This window comes from Carcharhinus amblyrhynchos, chromosome 27, assembly GCF_965287045.1.
Source record: "Carcharhinus amblyrhynchos chromosome 27, sCarAmb.v2.hapA, whole genome shotgun sequence".
Lineage (NCBI taxonomy): Eukaryota > Metazoa > Chordata > Chondrichthyes > Carcharhiniformes > Carcharhinidae > Carcharhinus > Carcharhinus amblyrhynchos.
In genome coordinates this window covers 31,633,834-31,646,370 of record NC_137350.1, presented here as the reverse complement: position 1 = coordinate 31,646,370, position 12,537 = coordinate 31,633,834, and the positions used below count along the sequence as shown (strand labels likewise).

At 45.3% G+C, this 12,537-nt stretch overlaps 1 protein-coding gene across 2 annotated transcripts in view; it reads left to right on the top strand.

The window, feature by feature from the left end:
- Nucleotides 1-12,537, top strand: part of rapgefl1 (Rap guanine nucleotide exchange factor (GEF)-like 1) — a 113,357-nt gene that overhangs the window by 74,825 nt on the left and 25,995 nt on the right. For both annotated transcript variants that reach the window (XM_080213687.1, XM_080213686.1), the window contains exons 6-9: nt 86-122; nt 4,411-4,489; nt 7,522-7,695; nt 10,682-10,779. In XM_080213687.1, coding sequence (XP_080069813.1) covers nt 86-122; nt 4,411-4,489; nt 7,522-7,695; nt 10,682-10,779 — 388 coding nt within the window. The remainder of the gene's footprint in view (nt 1-85; nt 123-4,410; nt 4,490-7,521; nt 7,696-10,681; nt 10,780-12,537) is intronic.

Here is a 12,537-nt window from a genome sequence, read left to right as displayed (position 1 = left end):
TTTGCCTGCGTGTGCTGTGACACTGACTCACTCACTCTGTGACACAGGCTCCAGCATTAACACCATTTATTTACCTCAAATGCAGGCCACCAGAGGAATGCAGCCACTTGAGAAAGAAACAGGTAAAAAAAAACTCCCTTCATGTTTTATATTCCTACTATGCTTGTAAACGATAAAGAACAAACTAACGGGTAGACTGGTTATAAAGAGGACTGAATGGGGCATTCAGTTAACCCAAGGTTTTATGCTGAAATTGAGGGAAGATCAATGGTTTGAAGACCTCCTCTGCCTATGTGAAACAGACTGCACAGTGGTTAGCACTGCTGCCACACAATGCCAGGGACCCAGGTTCAATTCCGGCCTAGGGTCACTATCTGTGTGGAGTTTGCACTTTCTCACCATGTCTGCATGGGTTTCGTCTGGGTGCTCCGGTTTCCTCCCACAGTCCAAAGATGTGCAGGTTGGGTGGATTGACCATTCTAAATTGCCCCTTAGTGTCCCAAGATGTGTAGATGAGACGAATTAGCCATGTTAAGTGTAGGGGTTATGGGAATAGGGTGGGGAAAAGGGCCTGGGTAAGATGCTCTGTCAGAGAGTGTCAGTGCAGACTTGATGGGCCGAATGGCCTTTTTCTACACTGTGGATTCCACAAATGACTGAAGTTTCAGACAATCTCAAGACTGTGAGAGCAGCACTGAGATGTCATAATAGCTCGGTGTGTTTCAATCTGAGCTGGGATGTGGAGTTGCCAGTGTTGGACACAGTAAGAAGTCTCACACCAGGTTAAAGTCCAACAGGTTTATTTGGTAGCACGAGCTTTCAGACGTTGCCCCAGGTGAGCTGAGCAGCTGTTGGTCTCAAGAATATCCCAACGCCATTGATGTCATGACAAGGGTGCAGTGAATTTGCCCCATCTTTTAGCATGTTCACGGACCAAAACTAATGCACAAGTTGGACTGAATTGGCATTCTCAATCAAACCCATGAAGGCAGCTAACCCAATAAAAACTCAGAAGTTGCTCTAGAATTGGATTAATGGAGACTAACTCTACTCTCCATCTGACCTGTGCTCCACCTGCAATGGAGGGTCCATTTCTCAGCACTGACCCACCCCACCCACCCCAACCCCCTTTAGACCAACATGATACAACTTAGTGAAGAAAAAAGTTTAAGTTTTTATTTATTAGTCATAAATAAGGCTTACATTAACACTGCAATGAAGTTACTGTGAAATTCCCCAAGTCGCCACACTCTGGTGCCTGTCTGGGTCAATGCCCCTAACCAGCACCAGTCTTTCAGAATGTGGGAGGAAACCGGAGCACCCGGAGAAAACCCTCGCAGACACGAGGAGAATGTGTAAACTCCACACAGACAGTGACCCAAGCCGGGAATCGAACCCAGGTCCCTGGCAATGTGAAGCAGCAGTGCTAACCACCGTGCTACAGTGCCGCCCACAAAAGATGAGTTAAACCTTTGATGTAATAGAGTGAAGACATGTTTACTGGGTTGGACCGAACTTGCTGCTCAATATAATTGGTAAAAACAAACCCAATCATGAGGCCAGTGAAGAGAGAAAAAGTTAGAAGGATAAAGGGATAATAAATTTAACTATTCATTGTTTTAATAAACTTCCATTTGACATCTTGCAGCAAATAAGAAATCATAATTGGGAGAACGACAATTTGTGTTGTATTTTTTTTTGCGCGTCTTGTTTAATCTGACATGTTCCCCATAGAATACAAGTTAGAAATATGGATACAAGGGGTGGGATTTTCCAGCTGCACTTGTCCAAGTTTGGAAAATCCTGCCCGAAATCGATGGACCTTTGCATGGTCTGCTCCCCCGCTTGCTCCGATTCCCAACATAGAATCATAGAAACCATACAGTGCAGAAAGAAGCCATTCGGCCCATTGATTCTGCACCGACCACAATCCTATCCAGGCCCTACCCCCATATCCCTACATATATACCCTCTAATCCCTCTAACCTACGCATCTCAAGACTCTAAGGGGCAATTTTTTTTTAGCATGGCCAATCAACCTAGCCTGCACATCTTTGGACTGTGGGAGGAATCCCACGCAGACACAAAGAGAATGTGCAAACTCTGCACAGACAGTGACCCAAACCGGGAATCAAACCCAGGTCCCTGGAGCTGTGAAGCAGCAGTACTACCAACTGTGCCAACGTGCTGCCCCAAAAACACTCTATTCCAGTTTATTAATTACCTGAATTTAAATTCCTCCATTGTTGGTGATGGGATTTGAACTTGTGACCCAAGAGGATTATTCCGGGTTACTAGCCCAAAGACATTCCCACTTTACCATTCAATATAATGTCATGGCAGGCAAGATGGGAAAATTCCAGTCAATGTCTAGTTTATTGATGGCATTATGGTTTCTCATGACATCATTGAGTGGACAGATATAGAATCAGAGAATCCCTACAATGCAGAAGGAGGCCTTTCGGCCCATCAAGTCTGCACTAACCACAATTCCACCGAGGCCCTATGCCCGTAATCCGACTTAGTTACCCTGCTAATCCCCCTGACACTAAGGGCCAGCTTAGCACGGCCAATCCACCCAACCCGCACACCTTTGGATATGAAGAATATTGATGCTATTAATAGTAAGAGATACAAGACAAAAGATCAGGAGAAACCTTTTCATACAGAAGGTCATGGGGCTGTGAAATATGTTGCTGGAATTGGTGATTGAAGCTAAGACTGTGTAAATATTTAGGAAAAGGTTGAAGTGGCGCTTGAAGGAAAGGAGAACAAAGGCAGATGTTCATCTGAGATCAAAACAGCTGCCAGAGTGGAGGATAACCATCAATACTAACAGTGTTTGGGTTAAACAGTCTGTTTCCGTGTTGTAAACTCTGTAATTCCGTGACAGCAGAGGAACCAAATTTGTCTTCGTGTATTTGGTTGGTCAGAAGAACCATCTGGCGCAGCTCATGGAAACTCACATTAATCAAGCTGGCTGCATGCCTTCAGGATGTCTAAACTGTCCTTCATGGCCTGTCAGTTATTCAGATGTATAGAGTAACTAATCGTTTTGTAGACAGAAATTGTGCGCAGAGTTTGTGCACAGCAAGATTCCACTAAAAGGAACAACTAGTCAAGCTTGGGAGAGCTTGTTGAGGGGTAGATTAAGGAGCGTAGGCATAAGGTAAGAGGTAACAGATTTAGAAGAGTGGGAGAGAAAGAGTTTTATTTTACACAGGAAGATGTGAGGCTGTGGAATTCAGTTCTAGGTGTCATGGTTCAGGCAGCAACTATGGCAACGTTCAAGGTTAGATTGAAATGGTGGCTGAAAGAGAAGGGGATAAAGAGATGGCAGCATTACCCACTCAGGTGGTGGTTAAACACAGGTACAGACTCATTGGGGTGGGCAGTTTATTATTATATTGGAACTTTGATTTATTAATGTTCTCCAGTGCATCAGGAGCACTCCCCATTCTTGTCCAGATAAAGCTATGAGATATTTGACCATCAGAAACAAGTCGATGGTCTTCGTTTAAGGTCCTGACAAGTTGGACAATGTAACATTTCCTTCAATACTGCACTGAAGTGTTATATTGAATATAATTCCTACTGTGCAGAAGAATTTGGCCCATTGAGCCTGAACCAATAATAATTTGATCCAGTCCCTATCCCTGTAACTCTATGTATTTATCAGGCTAATCCCCCTGATACTAAGGGTCATGGCCAATCAACCTAACACGCTTATCTTTGGAGTGTGGGAGGAAGCCCACGCAGACACAGGGAGAATGTGCAAGCTCCATACAAACATTCACCCGAAGCCTGAATCAAACCTCGATCCCTGGCACTTTGAGGCAGCAGTGCTAACCACTGTGCCACCCTAGATTACGCACTAACTGTGTTTAAGCAGTACCTTTTAATGCCATAGCCACACCAATCTGCTTCACAGAGGAGAGGCGTAAGGTGAAGTGTATGAGTGGCAGCTAAAACACAGTCACCAGGTGGAATTTGGGGAAGACCGAAAAGAAATAGCAATTTGGCAGCCTTTAAGGTGACCTCTCCTGACAGTGGGGCCTCAATAGCTGAAGACTGATCCAACATTGGACGGGGACAGGGCCAGTACAAAAAGATCTAGATTTTGCCTTAAGATAAGCACAGTCCACACTGGGAAACGCAGCTCTAACAAACAGCACTGCAGTTTGCTCTATGTGTGATAATGAGAACCAACCATTGATGCAGAATGGTTAGGGAGCAACAGAGGAAGGAAGCTGCAAGATAGACAAGTCTGGTTAGAAGCTCCATTTCTGCAAGTCATTCTTAGGCTTTTCTTGATAAACTGCTGAATAATACTCAAATGGACTGCAATTGATATTTAGGACACAGCTAAATGTTTACGCTCTAATACTCTCTGTCTTTGTCTCTGAACAGGTTAAACCTTTGTTCCGTCACTTTAGTCGTACCGATATCTGCCTGCAGCAGAGGGAGCCACTACGCGGCACAGATGAAAGTAAGTTTCAATCGTTCCCCGTTGTTACTGTGTGAGGGGCTCTTGTCAGTTGGACCAGGTGAACTCAAATGAACCAAACCCATAGATGAAAGCAGAATTACTGTGGATGCTGGAACCTGAGACAAAGACAGAAAATGTTGGAAAATCTCAGCAGGTCTGACAGCAGCTGTGGAGAGAGAATTGAACCAACGTTTCAAGATTGGATGACCCTTGGTCCACTTGCATGTGTACATTGGAGCAAATTGCCTCAGCGCTAGGGGCCTGGGTTCGAATCCAGATTTGGGTGATTATGTGGAGCTTCCTATGTTCTCCTTGTGTCCACGTGAGTTTCCTGCAGGTGCTCTGGTTTCCTCCCACAGTCCAAAGATGTGGATTGGCCATGCTAATTGCCCCTTAATGTGCAAAGATGTATTGGTTAGGTGGATTGGCAATTTTAAATTGTCCCTTGATGAAAGCAAATTACTACCGATGCTGGAATCTGAAACCAAAAGAGAAAATGCTGGAAAATCTCAGCAGGTCTGGCAGCATCTGTGGGGAGAGAAGAGAGCTGACGTTTTGAGAAAGGCCTTTGACAAGGGGTCATCTGGACTCGAAACGTCAGCTCTTTTCTCTTTTTACAGATGCTGCCAGACCTGCTGAGATTTTCCAGCGTTTTGTCTTTTGGTTTTAAATTCTCACTCGGTGTCCAAACATGTGTAGGTTAGGGGATTAGCGTGGTAAATGTATGGGGATAAGGTGGGCAGGTGGAGCTGGGTAAGATGCCCTGACGAAGGGTCATCCAGACTCGAAACATTGGCTCTATTCTCTCCCACAGAGGCTGTCAGATCTGCTGAGATTTTCCAGCATTTTCTGTTTTTGTACCAAACCTGCATTAAGAAGGTATATCTTTCTGATCTGACTGAAGTAATTTGTGTTGAGGAAGTGCATCCTCGCACTGAGGCTTGAGCACGTTCACGCTGATCTGGTTTGCACTGAGCTGTGACGGAAGAGGGCCAGTTCACTTGCTGAGCAGGAATGTGGAAGAGGTTGTTGATGCTGTCACTCCGATGCGTACAAGTACGAAATTGGTGTTGAGTCAACACCAGAAGGGGAACGAGTCTGACAAGACTGGCCTTCCAAACAGTGGACTTCCTACAGCTCAGAGCAACAGGACATTATCAATAATTTACCCAGCAAAGTGCTTATGCATCTCTGGGTGTGCAAAGATATTCCAAACAACTGACTTTTTCTTTGTTAATTGGGCATTTAATTGTACTTAGGTGTTAGAGATTCACCTTTGCATAAGCATGTAGGAGCAGATTGCCTCACAGCACCAGTGGGTTCAATTCTGTCGTCGGGTGACTGTCTGTGTGGAGTTTGCACGTTCTCCCTGTCTCTGCATGTGTTTCCTCCGGGTGCTCCGATTACCTCCACAGTGCAAAGATGTGTAGGCTAGGCGGATTGGCTATGCTGAATTGCCCTTCAGGGTGGCACAGTGGTTAGCACTGCTGCCTCACAGCGCCAGGGACCTGAGTTCAATTCCCGGATTGGGTCACCGTTTGTACGGAATCTGCACATTCTCCTCGTCTCTGCATGGGCTTCCTCCGGGATTCCTCCTACAGTCCGAAAGACGCGCTGGTTAGGTGCATTGGTCGTGCTAAATTCTCCCTCAGTGCCGGAGGTGGCAACTAGGAGATTTTCACAGTAACTCAACTGCGGTGTTAATGTAAGCCGACTTGTGACACTAATAAATAAACTTAAACTTAAAACTTTAGTGTCCAAATGAGTAGATTAGGGGATTAGCGATGTAAATGCATGGGTCATGGGGCAGCCTGGATAAGATGCTCTGTCAGAGCTTTGGTGAAAACACGATGGGCTGAATGGCCTGTTTCTGCATTACAGGGATTCTATGAAAGTGAAACTGATATACAATGTGTGTCTCTGTAAATTTGTCTAAAACAAAACATTTTCATCGATGCCAGTTAACTTTCAGAATAAAATGGAACTTGGTTAATGATCTCTTTGGATTTTGTCTTTGAAGACCATTTACAATCGTAGTGGTTTTCACATTGGATGAGAGGCTGAGAATTCGAATCCCACTGCGGAATTCAATTCTAGAAACAAATCTGGAAATTTTGGGAGCCTGGTGTCAGAACCAGCATCTGGGAAAGATCGGATATGATCAATAAAAGTCCAACTGAATCATAGAGTCCCTACACTACAGAAGGAGGCCATTTGGCCTATTGAGCTTGCACTGCCAACAATCCCACCCAGGCACTATTCCCATAACCCCATGTATTTATTCTGCTAATTCATTCCTGACACTAAGGGGCAATCTACCTAACCCGCAAATCCCTGGAATGTGGGAGGAAACTGGAGCACCCGGAGGAAACCCATGCAGACATGGGGAGAACGTGCAAACTCCACACAGACAGTCACCCGAAGCTGGAGTTGAACCCGGTTCTCTGGCACTGTGAGGCAGCAGTGCTAACCACCGTGCCACCATGCTGGCTGGTTTCATGAAAGACCATGTGGGGAGGAGAACCTGCCATCTTTGTCTCTCCGACCCAACGTGACTCCAGTTCAATGTTGGATGGTTGCTTCTTTATTGGCCTCTGAGACGGCATAACAAGGCTGACAGACGTACAAACAAAGACAGCCTCCAAAAGCATAAGCTTTTAATTACCTAAAGACTGAGTTCTAATTACACCCTCCGCAGCCTGGCGATCTGAGTCATAACAGCCAAATGCACTAATTAGCCAGGTATAATGTAGCTTGTTTGAAATGTTAGCATGGTGTGATAACTGTCTGGAATAGGACATATCATATACATAACTATGTGAAACATAGAAGATCGGAGCAGGAAGAGGCCATTTGGCCCTTCGAGCTTGCTCCGCCATTCATCACGATCATGGCTGATCATTCAACTCAATGGCCTAAATTCTAAAGGAAAAGCTGCAGTTCGGACCAGACTTTAAGTTTGCTTTGTTGTTTGCCTCTATTTGAATGACCCTGACGCTGCTCTTCCTTCCTGTTTCTCCCTCTGCCGCCAGTTTTCTGCCGTGTTTACTCGAGCGATCATTCCTACGTGACTATTAAGAGTAGGCTGTCAGCGTCGGTGCAGGAGATTGTACTGTCTGTCGCTGAGAAACTTCAGCACTCAGAGGAGGAGTCGAAGGAGCCAGTGGACAAGAACCTGCTACTGGTCGCCATCAGATCATCAGGGGGTAAGACCTTGTTGCACATTGTGCCTGAAACCCTTCCTTTTCGCAGATCCAACCTAGGCATTGATATTTAATAAATATAAAAAACATACCAACAAGGAGGAGGCCATCCAGCTCCTCGGGCCCACTCTGCCAAATCATGGCTGATCTGGTCCTAATCTCAAATTTGCACCCCACCCATTTCCCAATAGCCTATCACCACCCCTCCTCCACACATTGCTTATCAATAATCTCTCCACTACTGCCTCAAAAATATTCAAAGACTCTGCCTCCGCCACCTCATGAGGAAGAGAGTTCCAAAGACTCGAGACCCTCGGAGAGAAATAGTTTCGTCTCATCTCCATTTTAACTGGGCAACCATTTATTTTTAAACAGCGACCCCCTAGTTCTAGATTGTCCCACAAGAGAAAATATCCTCTCCCCTGTCGGCACGGTGGCACAGTGGTTAGCACTGCTGTCTCACAGCGCCAGGGACCCGAGTTCGATTCACGGCTTGGGTCGCTGTCTGTGTGGAGTTTGCACATTCTCCCCGTGTCTGCATGGGTTTCCTCCGGGTGCTCCAGTTTCCTCCCACAGTCTGAAAGACGTGCTAGTTAGAGTCATCAGCTAATTTCTCTCTTGGTGTACCCGAAAAGACTGGCAATTAGGGGATTTTCACAGTAACTTCATTGCAGTGTTAATGTAAGCCTACTTATGACAATAATAAATAAATTTTTAAAAAACTCTCAAGATCTCGTATGATTCAATCAAGTCGCCTCTTAATCTTCTAAACGTCAGCGGATACAAGCCCAACCTTTCCTCATCAGACAACCCGCCCATCCCAGGTATTTGTGTGGTAAACCTTCTCTGAGCTGCTTCCAACACGTTGCCATCCATCCTTAAATAAGGTTGATCTTGCTGCTACTTTCCTCTTGAGCTGCTGTCTGCTGTTGGTTGGATGCCAAGGATCCTGGCTTCCAGTGGGACTGTGGTGATCTTCACTGTATTATTCCATTCCATCCTTCCATTGCCTCTGGCTTCTGAACAATATGTAGAGTGTTTTTTGCCAAACAAAAGCGGGAACGCACTGTCTGTGAGTCAAACTGTCTCCCCTCACACCTGCCGGAGAACTCAGTTTACACAAAACTCTTTGAAGTAAAAGATATTCTTGACTCTTGAGGCAACTGATACACGTGAGTCAGCCGTCAACCTGTCAGCAGTAAGCCCAAGGATATTTAATGAGTAACCTGTCTATAGGCCGAGGCTGATAGTGCAGGACACCACCAAGTTTAAAAAGAGCAAAAGAGAAAGCAAGGTTTGCATTTATTTAGCACCTTTCATGACTTCTGGGTTCCCAAAGTTCTTTACAACCAGTGACTGTTGTAAGCAGCAACTGATTCTCACACAGCAAGACTCCACAATCAGGAATGAATTAACGATCGGATTGTGTTCCAGTGATTTTGATTGCGGGGCAGGAAGAACCTGCTTGCTTTTCTTCAAATAATAAGAGCGGCATTGCTGCCTCAGAGCTCCAGGGACACAGGTTCGACTCCAGCCTTGGGTGACTGCCTGTGTGGAGTTTGCACATTCTCCCCATGTCTGTGTGGATTTCCTCCGAGTGCTCCGGTTTCCCCCCATAGTTCAAAGATCATAGAATCATAGAATCCCTATAGTGCAGAAAGAGGCCTTCAGCCCATTGAGCCTGAACCAAACACAATTTCACCCAGGCCCTATTCCTTTAACTCCATATATTTTACCTTGCTAATCCCCTATCACTAAGATCAATTTACCATGGTCTATCAACGTATTCTGCACATCTTTGGATTATGGGAGGAAACGGGAGCACCTGGAAGAAACCTACACAGACGCAGGGAGAACGTGCAAACTCCACACACACAGTGACATGAGGCCAGAATTCAATCCAGGTCCCTGGAGCTGTGAGGCAGCAGTGCTAAGCACTGTGCCACTGTGCTACCCATAAGATGTGCAGGTTAGGTAGATAGGCAATGCTAATTTGCCTCTTAGTGTCCCAAGGTGTGTAGGTTAGGTGGGATTAGCAGGGTAAAAGCATGAGGTTATGGGAATAGGGCAGGGCTTGGGCCTGAATAAGATGCTCTGTTGGAGAATCAGTGCAGACTTGATGGGCTGAATGGGCTCCTTCTGCACTGTAGGCATTCTATGGATTCTACGAAGGGATCTTTTACATCTACCTGAGAGAGCAGATAGACCCTCAGTTTAACATTTGATCCAAAAGACGGCTCCTCCAACCGTGCAGCGCCCCCTCAGTACGGGCACTGGAGCAGCCGACTATAGATCCGGTGTGCAAGTCTCCAGGCTGGGGTCCTGAGCCCGCAACTTTCTGACTCAGAGGCGAGCCCAAAACTAATACCTTACAACCACGTAAATTAGCAAGCAGTGACACCACGCTTGGAATTGGATGATTGCAGGCTGGAGGAGTTACAACATGTAGAGTCTGTTACAGGAATGAATCCTTGGTTTTAATACAGTAGCGAAGAGGAGCAATCCAATAGTGAATTTGAATCTTAGGAGTGAGCAAGGGAGTATCATGTGGAGCTGTCACAAAGTGAGGTTGCCACAAGAGAGTCCTGTCAAAAAATTACTTTAAGCTCAGAGAACGAGCAGTTAGATTTTAGTCAGCATGCTGTAACTGTGGCTGCGATGCCACAATGTTTTTGGTGGAATTAATAGTTTATCTAAAATAGAGACTGGAGCACGGGGAAGGTGAAAAGCAGATAACAATCGTCTGGGCGTAAATTTCAGATGTGTCTGTGTTCACTCCTAAACTGTGGCTGGAACGTTCAGCCCAGGCTCCATCTTCCTCAATAAAAACAGAAGGTTCTGGAAAATCTCAGCAGGTCTGTTTGTGGAGAGACAAACAGAGTTAACGTTTTGAGTCCAAGATGACTCTTCTCCATCTTCTTCGCTGTCACAGTAACACTGAGCCGGTGTTTCCGACACGACCCACAAACATGTTGCTTTCGTTTTGCAGAGAAGACGATGTTCCGGTTGGATGAGGATTCCGTCTTTACGACCTTGGGCGTCAACACTCATCTCTTCGCCTGCACGAAGGAGTCCGTGGACTCACTGGTGAGATAGAAACCTCCTGTGGCATTTCAAAAGTGTCATCTGTGTTTTTCAGATCCCCCCATGGTCTTTGTACATTCCCATCTCAGTAACCTCTTCAAAAGGCAGCAACCCTCTGAGACCTCTCTACTCCTTCATCCCTGGCCTCTTCCATATCCCCTGTTTTCATTTCTCCGTAAAAAGTCTGACAACACCAGGTTTTAGTCCAACCTATTTATTTGATAATATTCTCACAAGCTTTCGAGGGGTTACCCTCTTCGTCAGGTGAATGGAGAGTTCTGGCCTCAGACAGAGCATATAAAGCACAGATGCTCTGTCTGAGGCCAGAACTCTCCATTCACCTGACGAAGAGGGTAACCCCTCGAAAGCTTGTGAGAATATTATCAAATAAATAGGTTGGACTAAAACCTGGTGTTGTCAGACTTTTTACTGTGTTTACACCAGTCCAACGCCGGCATACCCACTTCATTTCTCCACCATCGATGGAAACCGTCTTTGATTTGATTTATTATTGTCACATGTATTGGGATACAGTGAAAAGTATGGCTTCTTGCGCGCTATACAGACAAAGCATACTGTTCATAGAGAAGGAAAGGAGAAGGTGCAGAATGTAGTGTTACAGTCATAGCTAGAGTGTAGAGAAAGATCAACTTAGTGCAAGGTAGCTCCACTCAAAAGTCTGATGGCTGCAGGGAAGAAGCTGTTCTTGAGTCAGTTGGTGCATGACCTCAGACTTTTGTATCTTTAACCAGACGGAAGAAGGCGGAAGAGAATGTCCGGGGTACGTGATTATGCTGGCCGCTTTGCCGAGACAGCGGGAAGTGTAGTCAGAGTCAATGGATGGGAGGGTGGTTTGCATGATGGATTGGGCTACATTCATGACTGTTTATAGTTTCTTGTGGTCTTGAGCAGAGCAGGAGCCATATTAAGCTGTGATACAACCAGAAAGAATGCTGTAAAAGTTGATGTGAGTCATAATCCTACATTTTGAAATTCTCTCCCTGAAGCTCTGCACCTCCCTACCTACCTCTGATCCTTTAACACACTCCATCAAATCCACCATTCAACCAAGCTTCTAGTCATCCACCCTAATATCGTCTTACAGGGCTAGGTGCCAGGTTTTGTTGGTAACTGCTCTCGTGTAATGTTTTGAAGTGTTTTACTACATTAAAGATGGTACATGGTTGCATAGTTATGGTTGGTGTTTGACGAGAAGATAGTTTAAGTCTGAGATTTGGTGGGATGGGGGGTAATGTTAAGCAAGCTATTTTGACCACAGAAATTGGAGTGTAAGGGACAGTTTAATTCTATAATTAATGTAAAATGTGGCAATGTTTTAATTGTTAGTAACTTAATTATATTGATAACATTAAATTGTATTTATAGAGTGCCCTTGGTGTAATGAAACAACACCAGATGCTTTACAGGAGCATTTATAGAACAAAATACTGCACTGAACTACGCAAGGAAGTATTAGGCTAGGTGACTAAAAATGTGGTCAAAGAAGCAGGTCTTAAAGAAGGAAAGTGATTTCAAGAGGCAGAGAGGGACAGGGAGGGAATTCCAGAGACTAAGAGTCTGAAGGCACGGCCACCTGTGGAGAACTATTATAATGCACAAGAGGCCAGAATTAGAAGAGCCTCGATATTTTGGGAGGTTGTGGGGCTGCAGAAGGTGGCAAAGAACAGGAAGGGCAAGGTCACGGAGGGATTTGAAAACAAGGATGAGATGGAGAAGTGATGGCCTCACGGTAATATCGCT